The sequence below is a fragment of the Polyodon spathula genome, chromosome 1 (genome assembly GCF_017654505.1).
Source record: "Polyodon spathula isolate WHYD16114869_AA chromosome 1, ASM1765450v1, whole genome shotgun sequence".
Classification (NCBI taxonomy): Eukaryota; Metazoa; Chordata; class Actinopteri; order Acipenseriformes; family Polyodontidae; genus Polyodon; species Polyodon spathula.
This window is the reverse complement of record NC_054534.1, coordinates 11,832,571-11,853,016: the sequence shown is the minus strand read 5'-3', so window position 1 is coordinate 11,853,016 and position 20,446 is coordinate 11,832,571. Positions and strand designations below refer to the sequence as shown.

The 20,446-nt window shown below is 40.1% G+C and overlaps 1 protein-coding gene across 2 annotated transcripts in view; it reads left to right on the top strand.

The window, feature by feature from the left end:
* Positions 1-1,570: 1,570 nt before the first annotated feature.
* LOC121314202 (ADP-ribosylation factor-like protein 15) overlaps positions 1,571-20,446 on the top strand; it is a 99,830-nt gene continuing 80,954 nt past the window's right edge. The window contains exon 1 of one of the 2 annotated variants that reach the window (XM_041247235.1): positions 1,571-1,905. In XM_041247235.1, coding sequence (XP_041103169.1) covers positions 1,894-1,905 — 12 coding nt within the window. In that variant the 5' untranslated portion in view covers positions 1,571-1,893. Of the gene's footprint in view, positions 1,906-6,632; positions 6,725-20,446 lie in introns of those variants that run through there. The other variant, XM_041247227.1, reaches the window with a different exon arrangement.

The following is a 20,446-nucleotide window of genomic DNA, read 5'->3' as shown; positions in this document are numbered from 1 at the left end:
ACATACCAAACTATACATTCAGCTGTACACAGTTGCTGGCAAAACTAACCACTGGGTATAAAGAAGCTAGCATTGCATTCCATCTTTAATAACAAATATTATTCGGCAGTAATGATTTTGACATATGTAGCCCTAAATACAAGACATGAAACATCCAGAAAACGGCACTGCTGGCAAAGTAACACTGATAACGGGACCTGTGAATCTTTCCTTGCGATGTACAGTAGTTCTGAGTTATCTTAAAATAAGTTAAATGCTCTCTCTCGAATGAGACGATATTTTGCCGCTGCATTCTAAACATTTAACCTCTTCCAGATTATGTTTTTTGTTTGTGGAGCCGGCATAGTATATCCAGTCAGTGTGATCACTGCTATCCTGACACCTCCCCAAGAAAACGACAAAAGTAAATGAATACATAGGCCTAAATACCTTTTTTTTTATTTTAAGTAACATTGAATGGCCCATCATGACGTGGCAACTGGCCACTGGGCCCAGTCGGTCACAGTGTAGCTAGGCTAGTGACTCAGAATGACTGCAAGCATCATGAAATACAAGAGGAATAAGGTGGCACTTGAAGTTGACTGCTCTTTCAATGACTTGTTGTGGCTCATGGCTTGTTGGATGTATCTTAGTATTGGAGTGCGTGGCTGTGCACTCCCAGGACTCCAGAAACAAGAAGGTCATACACACAATGCAAGGTGGTCACACACACAATGCAATAGCCTGTGACCATTGAGACTTTCACCATGCAATACTTGACCTGTGGTTGAAATGGAAACCCCAGTCCCAGTTGCAGCCAGTTCACTTTGAATATCTTTGGCAGTCAATCTCGGATTGTTATTAACCTTCCTCACAATTCTTCTACTTGTTCTTGGTGAAAGAACCTTCTTTCAGAACGAGGGAATGTTGTGACAGTACTAAGTGTCTTGTACTTCTGGACAATAGAAACAAAGGTTGAAATGGGGATACTGAAATGCTTGGAAATCGTACTGTATGCTTCTCCAGCTTCATGACAATAAAGATAGATGGATAGATAGATAGACAGACAGACAGCTAGATCGATAGATAGATAGATAGAGGGCTACAAGACATCCTGGAAAAACTGCAATTGTCCTCGTTTTCAACCTTCATTTCTTGTGTAACCTATTAAATTGATCTTTTTTGTTGCTTTTTAAAAAAATCAAGATTAATATACATACAAAAATGGGGCAACATGTATATTTCAACCTGAATGAACCCCATTTTCAATAAATGAGGTAAGATAACCTCTCATTGTTTTTGTGGTGTTAATTATTAGACAGCCATTTGTATACATCTGTATATTTGTGTATAATACATGACCTATACCAGCCCTGTTGCAAGGTACAGTAACGCGTGTCTGCACAGACTGTAAACATGACTATTTACGCAGTTTAACTCCACATTCTAATTTGCGAAAGACCCGAATCACGTGGTCATAGGTGCACGCTGCGTAACTTCACAGTGGATGCGTATCCTTTGCTCAATGAAAATAGCAGCACGTGTCCAATCACATGACTCGGCTATGCATACGCAAAGAGGAGTGGTTACACTTCCTGCAACACTGTATTTGTGCTGAAAGCTCGGAAATGTTGTCATCGTAACGAGGTGGTTTAAAGCGGGTCTTCACATAACTCCGAAGATCAAACACGCTCGACCGTTGGTGCATCTGGAATACAGCAAAGCCGCCACAGCACCCGAATTATTACGTCACAAGGAATTCCTTTTATATTTTCTGCTGTGCAAAGGCGGGGAATACATAGCATTGTGCCATCAATACAGTACTTTGAATGCATCCAGTATACACCAAAGACACAACCAAGAAAGTACTTAACGACTTCACTTGTTGGAAGATAACGGCAACTAACCCAGTACATGGATTATCTGGTATGTCATTTCCATTCAAATACCTGTATGGATTATTATTATTTTTAAACCTGGTTTACCTGCAAGTGGTTAGCGTATCGACGAGAAATAATGCCGTTTGTTACTTCTACTTAAACATTGGTTAATCAGGACTGAGTTAATGAGCTCATACACTGTAGCTAATCGTGTACTACTGTGGGTCCTTATCAGACTGACAGATCCATTAGCGCTGAATTATAGGAATGCTAAGTATGCCTCTGGTTCAGCAATGCTGCCATTAGCTCTGAGCAGACATATGGCTGTGGTGATTGGTTTGGACCTGCAGGACCTTGGGTTCAGCTTGGTTGATCACAGTATGAGTTGCAACACTGGGCATACAAACACTGCCCTTGGAGTCGCCCGCTTTGTTGTTGTTGTTGTTGTTGTTGTTGTTTGTGTGTGTGTGTGTGTGTGTGTGTGTGTGTGTGTGTGCGTGCGTGTGCAATTGTGCACTGCACAGATAAGACAACAGGGCAGCAAGCTTGAGCACATTTCATTGACTTCAGTTACGACCAGCATTCATGCTGACAGTTGTTGTGTATGAGTTGTCCAGTGTTTATTTAAAACTGAATAGGTGTACTGAGGAAATCCACAGCTGTGACATTACAAGCCTCTCGGAGTGCAGCATAACCCATTTGAAAATAGTTAAGCATTGTCTTTGATTTGAATAAGTCATTATAAAGTGTGTACATTTTCTCACTGTTGTATCTGCACATTTTGCAGTGTTATGTTTTTTTCAGGCAATTGAAAACAGCTGTGTTGCAGGTGCATATCAGATATATTGAATACATACATTTCACTTTTTAATTCTACATTGTCTGCACTGTATTATTATTTTTTCACTGCAGAAAGAATCTTTACCAGTAATTATTATTTGTGGGAAAAGCCAGCTGGGAATTTTTTCCACTGTATACAAAGTTCTTAAAGGCATAGGAATGTTCTCCCCGGGCAGTGAGGACTGTGCACACATGAAGAATGTAAAGTTATGTAAAGCTATATTTCATAAGGAATTCAAGACATGAGTTATTACAACAAAATGTTGCTTCAAAGGCATGCTTTTCTGACAACTCTTTAAGCATTTTACGGTAGAAATTATATTGTTCATATCATGCTGGGCGTTGAAAACAAGATTGACCAACAAAACACGTTCAATTCATCGATTTTGTAGTACTCTGACCAATAGTGGCATTGGAGTGGTTTAAATGAGAGTATTAATGGAATAGGTAGTCAGTGGGAAGTCATGTTCCAGTGTATGAGTACTAGACTGACTGAGTGACTGGACTCCTCACTTACAAGATATTTCTACCCGGGTTACTAACTGAGACTCATAACAAGTGTGATTGCCTGGTGGTTCATCTAGTTATTGAAACCAGCCGATCTCAAACAGAACATGTCTGAGGTAAGTATGAATTAATTAGATAGTGCTATTGTATCACTGGATCTGTTTTTAGAGTTCATCTGAAACCTCTTGCTATTCTGCACACCTGTGTGATAGGGTTATTTGTTAACATTAGCTGGTTGAAGATTTATTCTCGCTGACTGATGCAGCAAGGTACACTTCTTTGTGTGATAGGGAAGCAATACAGTATGTGAACACATGGCCACCACCTACATTATGCATTAAAACCACTTTATTTTAAAGCAGAGCAGGTTCACCTGTTAAGCTATGAGGATTTCAGGCTTTATCTAAACTACAAGGCTTGAATTTCATTTTTGTGTGCTCGGGGGAATTTCCCCCCTATGCTGCAGCCAATGGGGGGATTCCAAAATTTTAGGGGGGAATTGCAAAAGAAAAGGCACATTTGCATATGAAAAAAACTATATTTATTTTACTGCATCATCATTCACACTGGTGTTGCTTTAAATTAAGCTGCTTTCTGGAGACCTAACAGCTGTTCATCACTGTGAGACAGAGCACTCTCCATTGCTTTTGCCATTGCCTGACATGAAGTTTTTGTTGCAGCAGAAGAAAAAGGTGCTTATCTTTTTAACCAATGCTCCAGTTCTTTAAAAAAAAAAAAAGACACTGTATTTATTACACGCCCTATTTCCGCCTGTTTTTCACTGTTTTCATTTATTAACTACTGGATAGTTTCTACTGCATGCATGTATGGTATCAAATGAAAGGCCACAACATTTCTTTTCATACTTTCTGTATGTACTTTGCAACAGGATTAGGCATTGTATGTGGCAGAGATGAGAATATATGTAAAAAAAAAAAAAAAAAAAAAAAAACACTATTTTTTTCCATAATCATGTTTGGTCACTTTTTTAAAGTAGCAAAAATGACTATTCACTGCCAAACATGAACTACTTTAGATACGTAATGGCTGCAGTATAGGATACTGACCTTAGGTTAAGTGTTTCAGTGTTGTGAGAGGATTATTCATTGTTTTATTAACAATAATATGATAACCAATCAGAGTGCAGTGTCCTGACAGGAACATTTGATGGTGTCTTTGTAAGGGCAGCGAGCTTTAAGAGTTAAATTGAAAGTCACCACTTGCAAAACTCCTAGATAGACTTAATATCGTCTTTTTTTTTTTTTTTTTTTTTTTTTTTTCAAAACTGTTTACTTACTGCAGTGTACTGAGAATTGCGTATGAGAGAATAAAGCCACTCGGCACCTAAAATATCCAGCACCACTTTAATTAATTAATTAATTAATTAATTAATTTTAACCTGAACTACTCAGAGTGTGGCTCATAGTGCTTTTGTCATTGACACCCACTTCCTTAGAGATTGTTCTAGCATTTCAGGCATTCTAAATTGGGTGAAAAATGCAGTAGTTTGGTATTTTAAAATATCTCCACTGGATTTTTCCCGTACTGAAAATTGCAGATATGCGGGAGCAACTCCCGCAATCCCACGCGAAATTCAAGCCCTGAACTACAGTCACGCAGCCCCCCACCACCCCCCCCCCCCCCCCCCCCCCAGCTTATTTACAGTTGCACTATTCATTACATTCATTGCACAAGTCAGGCACTTATATGCAGTTTTGTGTGAAAATGCAAGTAATCCTTTGGTTTCATGCAGTGTATTGGTCCATGTGCCAACTGTATATCTGAGTAAAAGTGTATCGCACATACGGGCATATACTTTAAATGTATACAAGACTTGGTTAAGATGTTTTTATTTCCATTAATATAAAACAGCATTGTAACTGATGAAAGTGAAATTATCTTCAAAGAGATCAAGAATATAAGATGAAAAGGGCTTGTAAGCAGGAGGTCCCCGGTTCAAATCCCGGCTCACTGGCTCACTGTGTGACCCTCAGCAACTCGCTTAACCTCCTTGTGCTCCGTCTGTCGGGTGAGGCATGGTTGTACTGCAGTAGGGCGCAATCAAGTCCATGTGTTTATATACAGTTACCTAATGATAAAACTCGCACACCCAATACGACAATTTAGAAATATCTAAACTGCCAGTTTAAAAGTATCAGCTTACTATGTGGGAGCAGACTTTTGGTTGCAATGTTCTTAAAGTAGGTATAAAGTTTACTAATATTTGCTTTCCTTTGTTTTGTGTTTCAGCTTTTCATGAATGTATTGTTTAGTCTCTTTTTGGCTTTTGTAGCAAAACAAAGTGATCTAACTTTCTGCTGTGCGGTTGTGTTTTAAAGAAACTCGCAATCTTTGATGCACAGCAAGAGCTTCCAAGGTTGTCCAGGTTTGTTTAAAAGCTCTGAAACTCTTCTGATTTGGGCAGCTGGTGGAAATGAGGCAGCACACAAGAAGTCTCTAGAACAGTGTCTCTCAAATGCGGCCCCAGCAGCCCCCGAGCAACTCCTCTCTTAGTGATCCAGCTTTGTCCAGCTTTCATTCAGCACAGTTCATGATGTTTGTAATCTGGTTCCTCATACTGCTTCTGTTTCTGTAGATGTTATTGGCAGACATTAACGTCAGTGTAACAGCGTGTTGATTGACCAAGCTTTCATTCTGATCAGATTTCATTTTGGCATGCGTCACAAGTCTCCACACATTAGAGAGGGGCTTCTGTATTTAAGAGATACATGCTGGCTTTCTTACAGAAATAAATGAAAACATTTAGAAGTGCATATGTCTATTTGCTTTATTTGTTATATGATCTACTTGGTATTTTTAGGAAAAATTAGCAGTGCGGCCACCAGTAAGTGCCTGAGAACCACTGGTCTAAAACATATACAAAATATCTGACTAGTGCTTTAGCCCCTGTTGATACGTGTGGTAGCACAGCCCTTTATGCTTATAAGAGTGCTATCTAACAACTCCGAGGCAGAGCTATGCATTTCTGTGCTTGTTTTGTGCCTGGTAAAGTTGTATTGTTGAATGCCCTTGCACTTGTTGCTAAATAGAGCACATAGTTTTATGTAGTTTTATCAGATTGGTAGGGCCTATATTGTTTAAGTACATTTGCAGGGTTTTATGGTGAATGTAACCCTACACATGTAAAATGTGCTCTGCAGTTTTATCCATGTACAGTAGCATTTTATATTGTCTAATCCAATTGCTAGTGTTATTTTACAAAGTGAATCTATTCCCTGAGCATTTAATCTCCAAGGTGGGTATTGGTGTGCTAATGTGAACTTCGCGCTGGGTCATTATCTCCTTACAAACAGATTATTTTCTTCTGTCGGTGTGCTGGGTTTTGCATTGAGTCTGAGGAGATCGCCTGTGGAGATCGCCTACCTCTGCTTCTTCCTCCCCGGCTCATTCACATTCACTCAATCTCTTGTTTGTTGCTGGGGGTTACACTGCTGCCGTGTACGATGTCTGATTGTGTTCTGCTCTCATTTGCTCTCTGCAGGATTAGCATTTATACGGTAATGTAAAATCTTGAACAAATAACATTTTATTTATAATATACATTGTCAACTGTTGCTTGTAAGGATTGTATTAACATGTTATTTATAATATACATTGTGAGCTGTTGCTTGTAAGGACTTTATTAACGTTTTGTGCATTTCCAACATTGCAAGTGATATCTTTTGTCAGGCAGAGGCTGGCTTCTTGTTCCCATAGTAACTATTTACATATGATTAAGGTGGAACAGCACTGTTCCATATTGCACAAGGGACACAAATAAAGCTGTTTGCTGTAGCTTTGTAAAGGAAGTACAACTACTTGTAAGTGGATCTTTGGGGTATTTTTAATATTCTTGTTGCTAGCAATTTGAAATAGGTTTGTTTTCTTCTACTGCTGGCTTGAAGAATGTCACATGTCTAGCACAGCATGCCTCCATGTTTACAGTCATTTCAGTGTTTATGTAACTACATTTATTTCTTTATAAACAAAAGCTTTGAATTTAAGGTGTTAATTTGTAGTTTATTTGAGTTTTGTTTATTTATCATTTCAGCACCACCTTAAATGAAACAAGTGCATTGCAGCTTTGAATCTTGCATAATGCAGAGAAGTTTATTATTAAGCCTGCTTTAATGTGAAAGATAGGTATTGAAGAAATCCGCTTGGAAGCCAAGGCTTGTCATTCTTTTTCAAAAAATCGAGATTTTAAAAGTTTGGTTTGGGTGGAAATCATTTACTAAAAAAGAACCATTTTTTGTCCCAGTACTCTCTGGTAGTTGTATCTGAGTCTATATGAATGGTGTCCCACACAATGTGCCAGAAGTGGTAGACCCCTAGTTAATATTCTGTGAGGGTGCCTTAAATGAAAACCAAGAGTCTCCAGGGGTGGGTTGCACCAGCCGGTCGCAAGTCCAAGTCTTAAAAGTCACTCCTAAGCCCTGTATGAATTCTGCCTGTGGCACCAACCGATATTTTAGCCTGCTCAAGTACATCCGACGTTAATATTCTAGGTCTGGCTTAAGGAATGAGCGTTCACTTGAATACGATTTGCAAATAAATATAACAACCCTAATTAATCATACAATGCTTGTAATAGCAGAATGCTATTGGAGCGCTGACCCTCAGGACAAACTGCTGGTGTTGTCAGCTAGCAGGAAGTGGAGAACAAATCCTTTTGAACAGTAGAATGTGAGCAGGAGTCAATTTTTTCAATTGGAGTTGGATGCAACCTCTTGTTTGTCTTGCTTATTGGCTACTTTCAATTCTGTCATCATAGATTTTTAGATATAGATGCAGCTTAATTGGGTGCTGGGAGTCTTTTCAAAGTATTCTGGGTAGCTGGGCTGTTTTCTGTAACTTGGCAACGTGTCACTAATCCCTGAGGCGTTTTTACTTAGTAATATCCTGATTTTTTAAAATGTTTTTATTTCAAACTACAAAAGCCATGCTGTGAAAAAGGCAAGTGCACTAAAGCTATGGCAGGGCTGCCAGAGAATGGGATTGTTGTACTGGGTGCAGAAAGCCAGGATGCCAGTTTATTTATGTAGGAGGTTGGAATAAACTAACAATACAACATAGTGCAGGCTGGTTTAATCTCTGCTCAGGAGGTGTCATAACACCCCTGCCCCAGGAATGCTAATGAAAGCAGGAACAGGAAAAATCCATGACCTCACTGTGTTCTATTCCCAGAAATCCTAGCATTCCTGCAGCCCCACACATCATTTTCCATGAAGTAGCCCTGAGCAGAAAAGCAGTCCACCACGAACACTACAGAGCCCTGCATCCCAAACTGTAAGTCTCTGTAAAGTATAATGTCACAGAGCTGACACATTCATTCTGACCCTCATGCCAAAGTATAATGTCACAGAGCTGACACATTTATTCTAAAGTATCTTCACATTGTCTACAGTAAGTGGGGACGGGGCACGGGGGGCAGTTAAATCAGTGACTTGAATTATGCAATGAGCTGCAGTGTAACCCAGCATGAGCCTCTTTTTAAAGGGTTCTTCCTGGTCAGCAATGCCCTCGTTAGGGTAGCATGCTGACAGGCAAGCCAGCTCATGCAGTACAGTAGTTGTTGAAATGCACAGCGTTCGTGGAAGTGAATGACGCTGTGTACATTTGTGTGCTGCATGCATTTTCAGTTAGTGCTCATCCAATACATCATTGGCCTCGCTGCAGTGTCTTTCTGGAAACAGTGACCATGTTAATAATGAACTCTTCCAGCAGCAGACTGGTCTCGTTGTTATGTCTTGTCTCGGCTGCAGCACTCGACTCAACCTGCAGAGTTACAATCACTTTGTTTAGTGCAGTTATTCTTGTCTCTTTGGGAATGTCAAAATACAAGTAATAATGGTTGACCATGATCATGGTACCTTTAGCCATGGTCAGCAGCTGTATTTACACAACCATTGTGAACCATGTCCAATCAGCTGAATGGCAGAATATTTCTAATGATTTGTAAAGGTATAAACTACCTGCAGTAAACTGAATGGCACTGTTTCAATGATGGGCAGGGCCTGGGAAAAAGCAATACTGGCATATTACGTTTATTTAAAAAAACAAACAAAAAAGCATTACCTTTCAGTTGGCTATTAAACATTACTTCCCATTCAGCTCCGGAAACATTGCTCCTGTAAATTAACATTGGAGCGGAATTGGGTGACTCTGCGTACCCTCTGTAGGACCCTGAACTTGTATAGAGCTAAACAGGATGCAGATCTAAACAATCACTTGGTGTGTGGGACCCTGAACTTGTATAGATCTAAACAGGATACAGGTCGAAACAATCACTCGGTGTAACCCAGCAGCAACAGGGAGGCATTTTCAACAGAGACCTTTCAAAACTATTTGGGAAACAAAGCCAGTTTCCTTTTCAAAACAGTTTCTCTTTTTGTTCCTGGGAAAGTTTGATAAGACATCCAATCAATTTCCTACTCGCGTGTGGTTTCTCTCCTTCTGTTCTCTAGATATCTGTTCAAGATCAAGCCACTGTAATGTGGCAAAATGGAAAGAAAAAGGTTTGTGGCAACAAACTCAACATTTGGTGTCTGTCTGTACAACAACTGAACCAACTGCTGTCAACTGAGACCCAATCTTGCCACAAGACTGAATCTGTCACGGTGGCCTCCTAACATATTTGGTCACACTTATTTGGACCTGGTTGTCAACCTTCCAGTTGGCAATTTTTTCCCCCAGTGTTCAGTAAATCGTTTTTTTAGATAATTTTTATGAAGTACCAGTACTAAACTCCACTGGACAGTTCCTCTATACCCTGGAATCTACAGAGACAGTCACAGCGCATAACCGCAACAGCTGCAGAACAGCACTGCATTGTCGTTGCTTTAACCAGATCTTGTGAAATAGTTTTTAATCTGAATCCTCTTAACTGAAAGGGGGAGTGGAGTGTGTGTTCTTCAGTGAAGGGTTACTGACTGGGGGAGTGGACTGCGTGTTCTTCAGTGAAGGGTTACTGACTGGGGGAGTGGACTGCATGTTCTTCAGTGAAGGGTTACTGACCAGGGGAGTGCAGAGTGTGTTCTTCAGTGAAGGGTTACTGACCAGGGGAGTGCAGAGTGTGTTCTTCAGTGAAGGATTACTGACTGGGGGAGTGCAGAGTGTGTTCTTCAGTGAAGGATTACTGACTGGGGGAGTGCAGAGTGTGTTCTTTAGTGAAGGGTTACTGACTGGGAGAGTGCAGAGTGTGTTCTTCAGTGAAGGGTTACTGACTGGGAGAGTGCAGAGTGTGTTCTTCAGTGAAGGGTTACTGACTGGGGGAGTGCAGAGTGTGTTCTTCAGTGAAGGGTTACTGACCGGGGGAGTGCAGAGTGTGTTCTTCAGTGAAGGGTTACTGACTGGGGGAGTGCAGAGTGTGTTCTTCAGTGAAGGGTTACTGACTGGGGGAGTGCAGAGTGTGTTCTTCAGTGAAGGGTTACTGACTGGGGGAGTGCAGAGTGTGTTCTTCAGTGAAGGGTTACTGACTGGGGGAGTGCAGAGTGTGTTCTTCAGTGAAGGGTTACTGACCAGGGGAGTGCAGAGTGTGTTCTTCAGTGAAGGGTTACTGACTGGGGGAGTGCAGAGTGTGTTCTTCAGTGAAGGGTTACTGACCAGGGGAGTGCAGAGTGTGTTCTTCAGTGAAGGGTTACTGACCAGGGGAGTGCAGAGTGTGTTCTTCAGTGAAGGGTTACTGACTGGGGGAGTGCAGAGTGTGTTCTTCAGTGAAGGGTTACTGACCAGGGGAGTGCAGTGTGTTCTTCAGTGAAGGGTTACTGCTGGTTTAAACTCTACTTTCTGAATTAGAATAATTCATCAGCTCTCAAACTTATCGGTACAATGCTGTATGTTAACTGTTTAAAGGAACACATATTCATCTATGTGAAATATTTTTTTGTTTGTTTGTTTTTTTTTTTTTTTTTGTTTGTTTTTTAGGGTGGGGAGACCGTTAGTTTACATGTATTAGTTTACATGATGATAATGAATATAGTTTTTAGTGAAAACAAGGAGCTATAGCCTCTAAAACACTAATATGTGGAAGAGAGATTTATCCGCACAAGCAATTATTCCTGTCCTGCACAGTGTTTGGTGCTAGTCTCTAGCTAGTGGAACAGGTATTTATCCACATATTCTCATTTTCAATAACGACTTGGCCAACTCGTTATTGAAAATGAGAATATGTGGATAAATACCTGTTCCACTAGCTAGTCACACCATAGCAACAAAAATACACAACACAATACAATTCATACAAAAAACAAAATATATAAAAAAATGTAAAACAATAAAAATCAGTGTTATTAGCAGGCACAGACACAGCATCAGTCAGCAAGTATTTAACCCTGCGGCTAAAGGCATCCACAGTAACACAATAATAAAACTATTTAGCTTTAGTTTAATTTGTAACACATTCCAATCATTAGCTGCAGCAAACTGAAATGAGCTACGACCAAAGACTGTAGAAACCTTAGGTAGGACTAGTTTAATAAATTCGTCTGATCTTAAATTATAAGATGATGATGATGAAAATTGTAACAAATTATGCAAATAATAGGGGTTATATCAAGCAAAGATCTGTAAATACCAATGGGTCAGACGCCTTGTATGTAAATCTGATCGTGAATGGTATAAGATATCAAGCCTCCTAAGAGTGATTCTGAGGTCATTTTACAATTGACATCACCTTAATCGAGAATGGGGAGAACCGACATCTGAACTAGAATGTACTTCTAGAATGAATAAAACCAGATTTAGACTGAACTTTAACTTGTAGATTGTCAATATGTTTGTTAAGAGTTAATGTACTATCCAGCCATATACCAAAATATTTATACGTTGTGACTTGCTCCAGTTCAGTCTTATTAAGAGTCAGAATTTTATAGTCACCATTACAACCACTGCATTCTTTTCTATTTAACATCATAAATTGAGTTTTGCTAGTGTTGAACAAAAGAATGTAAATCACAAAAAGCCTGTTGGAAACTACGCTGCAGATTGGACACTACTGAGGACATGGAAGAGCCGAGCGAATATAAATTTGTGTCATCTGCATAAAGATGAATAAAAGAGCTGCCTATTACCTGAGCCACACTATTTATATAAATGGGGAAAAAAAAGAGTACGACCTAAAATAGATCCCTGTGGGACTCCCTTTGTAACTGTGAGAGAGAGAGACAAATCTGATTTTACACACTGAACCCGATTAGAAAAATACTTCTAAAACCATGCAAAAGAGTCCTTACTTCCCCACACAGGCAGTAATTCCTGCCCTGTGCGGTATTTGGGGAAGAGTCCTGTTTTGTTTTGTTGTGTTTCATTTCAGGGGAGGCAGACTCGCCCTGCCTGCAAGCTTGCTCTCGCATTCCATCAATCGCAAGACATCTGTTTCCTGTTTTCAGCATTATGGCTGGCTGGCAGTTTTTTTTCCCCCACATGGCCTTCACCTATGTTATTTCTGGTGTTCAGGTTAAGGTCATTTGTTTCCCTTCTCTACCCATTTCTCATCTCTTCTCTACCCATTTCTCATCCCTTCTCTACCCATTTCTCGTGCCTTCTATACCCATTTCTCATCCCTCATCCCTTCTCTGCCCATTTCTCTCCCTTCTCAGCAAACCCCACGTGAACAGCTTCAGTATCATTCCTGTATGGTTTGCTTGGTAAGGTATATCCCAGTGTCCACAGTACTTTTACACAGAGTTGGTTTTGGTAGACAGCTGTCCCAGATCTACCTCCCTCAGCAACAAGCAAAGACATCATGCAGTTTCCATTGGCAACGTGTTCATTCGATATGTAATTTTGCACTGCACAGTGGATCCTGTTATTTGTGAATAGCAACACTTTAGGCCATCTCTCAGACCTGTTATTATTATTGCCTTGCAATTCTTTCCCTCCTCACCGAATTCGGCTTCTACATGGTATTGTACTGTGCAGTGGGGCACACACCACACTGTCATTAAATACAGGAAGAGCTGCAGTATTACATGACAGGAAATAGAGAGGGCTTTTCTACCCTTTTTTTTAATGGCACAGTATATTTTCATATTTATCTTTTAAATCTTAACCTCTTCACCTCCAGGTACCAGATTTTGAAATTAAAATCATTTGGTATTTTTACCCTGAAATTGTTATAAAGTAATAATGTTTGGGGGAAAAAAAGTCAATACTACTGAACGGATTTTAACAATCTGTACCAAAAAACATTCTCCATCACATGGGGACCAAGCGTGCCAAATGGCAGCCCCAATCGGTTTTGAAATGGCCGAGAAAATTGGGTTCAAACAAGAAACTCATGCTGTTATATATATATAGTTAGCAAAGTGTATACACAGTAAAATAAACGTTTTATATATATAACATAAATATTCCCTTTTTCTGTGTAAAGTATGTACAAAATTACGCACACAGTATACAAAAAGACATCTTTTTTTTGTAAAATAAAATGAAATACTATGTCTATACCTTACGTGGTTGATTGATTCCTGCAGTATCTGTTACCTGTCAGAGGATAAGAAACAAAGTTCCTGGCTTCCTAGACAATTAAGACACATTCAGATGTGAGTTTTGTAATCGCTGTAAAAATGTTGTGCAAGATAAACAGTGTAGTGATGAAGACAAATAGATCAGATGAGATCGATAACTTTATTAATTGTAACACTGCTTATGTTGTCTATCGTTTGGCATGCCCGTGTGGTTGTGTGCAATATGCAATTAGAACTGGTAATTTAGAATATCCCATGGCTAAACACTGTAAAGCTGCTTATGGAAGTAACTCTGATAACCTTAAGCAGTGGAGCACAACTCAGGCCATGGAGGGACGGTGTCCCTCCTGGATTTTGTTCTAACCATACCCTAAATTAGTTAATTGGATCAATTAAGCGTCTAACAAGGTCCAATAAAGTACTTTAGGGTGCAGTTGGAATAAAACACCTGCAGGGACACGGGCCCTCCAGGACCGAGTTGTGCATGACTGCCTTAGTGTTAGGGCAGGCATGGTACTGCAAGTGCTCTTTCATTTGACATTCATGCATACGCCCTGGAGCTGAAGTGGGTAAGAAAAACTTTGACAAAGTTGGTGATTATTTGTCCTCTTCCACCATCTAGTGTTGTTTTGCTGAATTGCAGGTGTGCACATAATTTACTGCACTGCCGTTCAGTGAACAGTGAAGGTTTTATTTATGCAATACATTGTCCTGGACTGGTTCTTACACAATAAGAGTGTTCAGTGTGGGACAGTTTCTACAAGCTGCCCCATAGCTTTTATTGAGAAACTAGAGTGAGAACAGCATTGAAATCGATGTGAAGTATATTACATGATCAGCTTAGAGAAACTGGAGTGAGAACAGCATTGAAATCAGTGTGAAGTATATTACATGATCAGCATAGAGAAACTGGAATAAGAACAGCATTGAATTCAATGTGAAGTATATTACATGATCAGCATATTAGCTGTTTCACATGGGAAAGATGTGAGGGAGCATCTTCAATTTGCGGTGACACTGAATTTGTTTGATTATTATTTATTGTTTCACAATAGGGATGCTTTTAACTCTCCTATAGTAAGTTTAAACTAGTTTAATATTTAAAGCTGTGGTATCTTTACTGACAGCGCTGTTCATTCACTAATCAGGACAGGATTCTTATTGAAAGGCACCAAGGACAGGATATTGGTCCCACAGCACTGTAACTCTAAACCTGCTCCAGGAGATGGGTCTGGAAAATGCATCGCACCAAAGCTGTCATTGTGAAGGAGTGTGATTTGGAAGATGCTTCATGATAAATATCTGCATGATGATTTTAGTTGTTATGGAAGTTTGCTCATTTGCATGAAATTCAACTGTTTCCTGAAGCAGTCTGATAACAGTGAATGCTTTGATCAGCCTCAGAGTGACTGCTCCTCTGCAGCTGACTCATCTGACAGCTGACCGCACACAGGCTGGAGGTTTGGACCGCGCACAGGCTGCAGGTTTGGACCGCACACAGGCTGCAGCTTTGGACCGCGCGCAGGCTGCAGGTTTGGACCGCGCGCAGGCTGCAGGTTTGGACCGCGCGCAGGCTGCAGGTTTGGACCGCGCGCAGGCTGCAGCTTTGGACCGCGCGCAGGCTGCAGGTTTGGACCGCGCGCAGGCTGCAGGTTTGGACCGCGCACAGGCTGCAGGTTTGGACCGCGCACAGGCTGCAGGTTTGGACCGCGCACAGGCTGCAGGTTTGGACCGCGCACAGGCTGCAGGTTTGGACCGCGCACAGGCTGCAGGTTTGGAGCAGCTTTTGCTTGTTTTGCTGTTCTCCTAAGTAGCTGCTTGCTTGCTCTGGGCTCACAGTTTATTATTTTAAGAAAGGGTGTCGCCAGCATGGATTGTGCATGATAACAATGACTGGGTTTGTTCTACTGTAAAAACATTTTTAAACGGTCCAACAGGATACAGTATGCAGTAGGCTACATTTCCTGCCTATGCACTGTGGGGACCCCTTGCACACTGACTGATCAGTTAGAGAACTTATAACCAGCACTTGGAAGCAATGGATTCTACTTAGCTATTGAACCCGGACTATCCTCCCTGAGATTGTGACACACCCCTCAGATTGTGTTTGTAACCCTATCAATCTAATGGGACACACCCCTCAGATTGTGTCTGTAACCCTATCAATCTAATGGGACACACCCCTCAGATTGTGTCTGTAACCCTATCAATCTAATGGGACACACCACTCGGATTGTGTTTGTAACCATATCAATCTAATGGGACACACCCGTCAGATTGTGTTTGTAACCCTTTCAGTCTAATGGGACACACCCCTCAGATTGTGTTTATAACCCTTTCAGTCTAATGGGACACACCCCTCAGATTGTGTTTATAACCCTTAATCCTATAATCTAATAGGACACAATCATTGCTGTAGTTCTGTTTCTGTCCAAGAGGTGGCAGTGTTACCTTACACACCAGTACATAATCCTACCTATTATCCACAATGGGATAGCGCACATAGGTCTCAAATATGCAGATTTGAAAGAAGCCCATGTTCTGTTAAAGACGTGTTTAACTCTGATTTGCTTGTAATTTCATATTAGTTGGATACTTTAGGTTTAAAGGATGTTTCAATTTGCTCTAGTTTTTTCACAAGAAATATTTAATATTTTATTCTTGTATTTCCTGGGTCATTTCACCTCAGCAGTGTCTTCTGGTTCATGCAATGTTAGTGGCAGAAAGCATGCTAGTCAAAAGGGTAAGCAGCAGATTGGTTATTGACAGAAGCCATTGACGGGGTGGAACAGTTGAAATGACCAGTCAAGTGTAGCACTATCTGAAAACAGTGATATCAGACTTATCAAACCTTATCAGGTTTCTTTAACACATGTAGCACCAAACATCATGTTTAAAAATAAAAATGCACAATTACAAAACTGGACATTCGGGATATGCTTTTAAAATAACCAACAGTATAGAATACACTCAGATTATGGCGGTCCCTAAACTCCTCAAAGGAGCCTTGTGGCACAGTGGAAATGTTCCCTCTGGGACCTGGTCCTCAGCTGGCTTTCAGATACAGTGTAGAAGATCAACATGGTCCTCAGCTGGCTTTCAGATACAGTGTAGCAGATCAACATTGTCCTCAGCTGTTTATTGGTTGTTTTGAAACTCTTCTATAATATGCATATGGAGGATCTGAGGGCAGTTCCATCATCCCAGGAATTTGGTATCTTATTTATTATATTGAATTGATGTCAATCAGATAAGACACATTTAATGTGCAATAAAACAATTAACATTGTAATGAATTATTGTGAAATCAGTTTACATAGAATAGTGTGAAGTGTTCTGTCTATTATCAAAGGTCCTTGCTCCTGCTGTTATCAGAGCAGGACATTTGCATAAAAAGAATGCAAATTAATTGAATGCATTTCCCTGTTTCAGCCTAATTCTGTATACCTGTATAAAACCTATTCATTTTTGAGTCCATCCCATCTTTCTTTAACAATAGACCTGTAAATGGCTATTAAAGAATATGCATTTAGGGTTGCTTGAAATATGTTTATCTTAAGAATGTTCCCACACTGGCAAACAGAGCCAAAGATGTGTTTTTATTAAAGATTGGGGCCATCTTGTATGAATTGGTTTTGTGGACACATGATCACTAACTGGTGCAGTACTCCCACCCCCCCCCCCCCCCCCCCGCAGTTCAGGAGCCCGGCTCTCCCCCTCTGAGCTCACATTTGTAATAGTCAGGGTGGTATAATAGGAGGCCTGTTGGGCTTTGATCTGTCTCAGTGCGGAGAAGATTTTTTCAACTATATTGTGTGGAAAACTAAAGGTTTTACAAAGCTATGGTAATACATTTTAGGCTAATCACCCCTTCCAATTAGAAGATTTATATCCTAAATACCTTCCCATTCCATTTCTGTAATGTTCAGTGGTTGGTAAGAGGACCCCCTCAATGATATGAATGCTTTCGTCTTGCTAGTACAATGCCTGTAGAAAAATTAAACTGATTCCCATGGGTAGGCTGTTTAACCAATGGCCGCAGTGCCTCCATCTTACCTTTTGTTAATATCAATTATTATTACTCATCATATATTAAAAATGTGTTGCGCTGTGACGGCTGAGACAGATAAATGTGTTCACTTTTTTATATGTTGATAAATACTAATTAGACTAACCCATGCGTTTATTGGAGAAGAGTTAAACTTTATCTTCGTTCTGGTAACAATAGAAAGCTTTGTTAATTAAATAGACCATTTAGTAATTATATGGCTAATAAGTGTATACAATGAAATATGAACCAGTAGTAGGGTATGACAGAAGGAAAGTTAATAAAAAAAAAAAAAAAAAAACAGTGCCAGTACAAGTAAAAAACAAAATAAACAAAAAAAACCAGGAGTCTCCAGTGTCAGGCTCTTATTCAGAAGGGCAGTATGACAGGAAGGAAGACAAGCCTGTGAAATGGGTGCATCTTTACTTTTAAACAGCGTGCAGCTCATGTTCTGGAGAGCTTCCCAGGCTCCCTGGCTGCAATGCTGACATGATGCGCCACAGCAGACACAGTTCATTCCACACTGTTCTGAATCTCCACAAAGTCACCTCACTTGAACCCTCTCTGAAGCTGTCTGTAGTAGCTGCTCTCTTTTAGAAAGCTCCATTTCAGTCTGCTGCATTTACATGGTACTGTATTTCAATCTGCTGCATTTACATGGTACTGTACTGCAGAGACCTGGTACTTGGTACAAGCATGGTTTAGAGTATTGGGCAATTCTACATATGTCTGGATTTATATAATTTAAATGTTGTAGGAAGACGGCAAATCCCTTCAATTAAGTAACTGCCCAGACATTTAGCAAACTGCCAAGAGATAGAAATATGATGACATTAATTATCAGTTTTAGGCAAGTGTTTAAAATGTAGTTTAGGAATTTAGAAAAGTGCCTAAAGTGTGGTTTAGGAAAATTATGGAACAATGCAAATCCATGTCACCATTTTGCTGTCTGACTTTTACTATATGTATAGAAAGTTAGTTTGTTTGTTGATTTATTTATTTATTGCATTTATATCGCGCTTTATATCATACCAAATTATACCAAAGTATTGCAAAGCACTGTAAAGAACAAACCACAATAAAATTGTATAGCATGTCACACATACAACTGCCGCAGTCAGACCATTTAAAGAACAGATTTAAATAACAGTATACACATAATACAAAAGCAGGAATTCTAAAGTTACATTAAAACCCACTAAGATAAGAAAGCCATTTTATAAAAGTGCGTTTTTAGTCATGACTTGAAAAGTGGTCCCAGCTTCCGTGACAAATGAAGGCAGAGCATTCCATAATTTAGGAGCTCTACAAGAAAAATCCCTCCCTCCCGTGTTGCTCTTGTTGACCCTAAAAATAACCAGCAGCCCTGCATCCTGTGATCTCAGAGTGCGGTTTGGAAGATACAGGGTCAGTAACTCTTGAAAATAACTAGATGTGAATCCATTCAGGGCCTTGCAAGTTAACAGCAAAATCCTAAAATCAGTTCTATACTGCACAGGTAACCAGTGTAAAGAGACCAAAGCAGGAGTAATATATTTACTATTCCTGGTTGTAGTCAGAATTCTAGCCGCGCTATTCTGAACAAGCTGCAAGTGGGATACCGTACGTTTTGGTACACTAGAAAAAAATGCATTACAACAATAAATTCTAGATGAAGCAAAGGCATGCATTAGTCTCTCCACATTAGTTATGGAAATAATTGGTCTAAGTTTGGTTATATTTCTCAAATGGTAAAAGTGTACTTTAGTAACTCGCTAATATGAATCGCAAATGATAGATCAGGATGAAAGATAACCCCCAGACTCTTAATTTCTAGTTTAAGTTTTGATGAGAGACTGCAAGTGTCAAGCCCATGTAATCCCAAATTTTCTTTTAGTTCTATGATCCAACTAGCGTAACCTCTGTTTTATCTGAATTCAACATTAGAAAATGATGTGACATCCAATGCATGATGTCTGTAAGGCAAGTAGCTAATAACACCCAGTTAACTAACAGGCTTTGCTATCTGCATATGGCATAGATGTATAAATTCCCTGTGCTAATGATATATCCTGTGTCTTGTCTGACCTAGATTAAGGTAGTGTGCAAATTAATAAAGAAATAAATATATCGAGCTTGTTCTGCATTTCCATACACATTCATCTATATATTGAGCTGCTTCTGCATTTCCATACATTTTAATATATATATATTGAGCTGCATTTCTAGTGCACAATAGCAGTAGAAGCGCACTCTTTGATCCGTGTGTGAACTGCACCGGTCGCCTCTTGTTGCCATTTCCAGATGGTGTTACTGGGAACAAACAGCCCCGCTGCAGGATTTCTCAAAAGACTGTCTAGACTGGCTTTGGAGTAGACAGATACAGCCTCCCATCAAATTAGCGTTTGTCAGATTTATGATAATGGTTCACAACAGCCTCCCTGTCGTTGACATTAAGATTTTGTCGTGGCGCACCGCCCCCCCCCCACACCCCCACTCTCACAAACCCCCCTCAGAACCGTCCTCCTCCAGAGTGTTCATGGAAGAATGAAGTGCATTTTTAACATGTCTTCATTGCATCTTTTGCAGCCACCAAGGTAACCTTGAGCTGCTTTGCGAATGCTGGTTGGTAATCCTTTTTGATTATGCTAACAGTGTTTTGGCAAAAAGTTTTAGCGGCTGCTGTTTTGTTGTCTCATTGGTCCCCCTGCTGGAAAGAACAAAATGCATGTGGATTAGTGGGG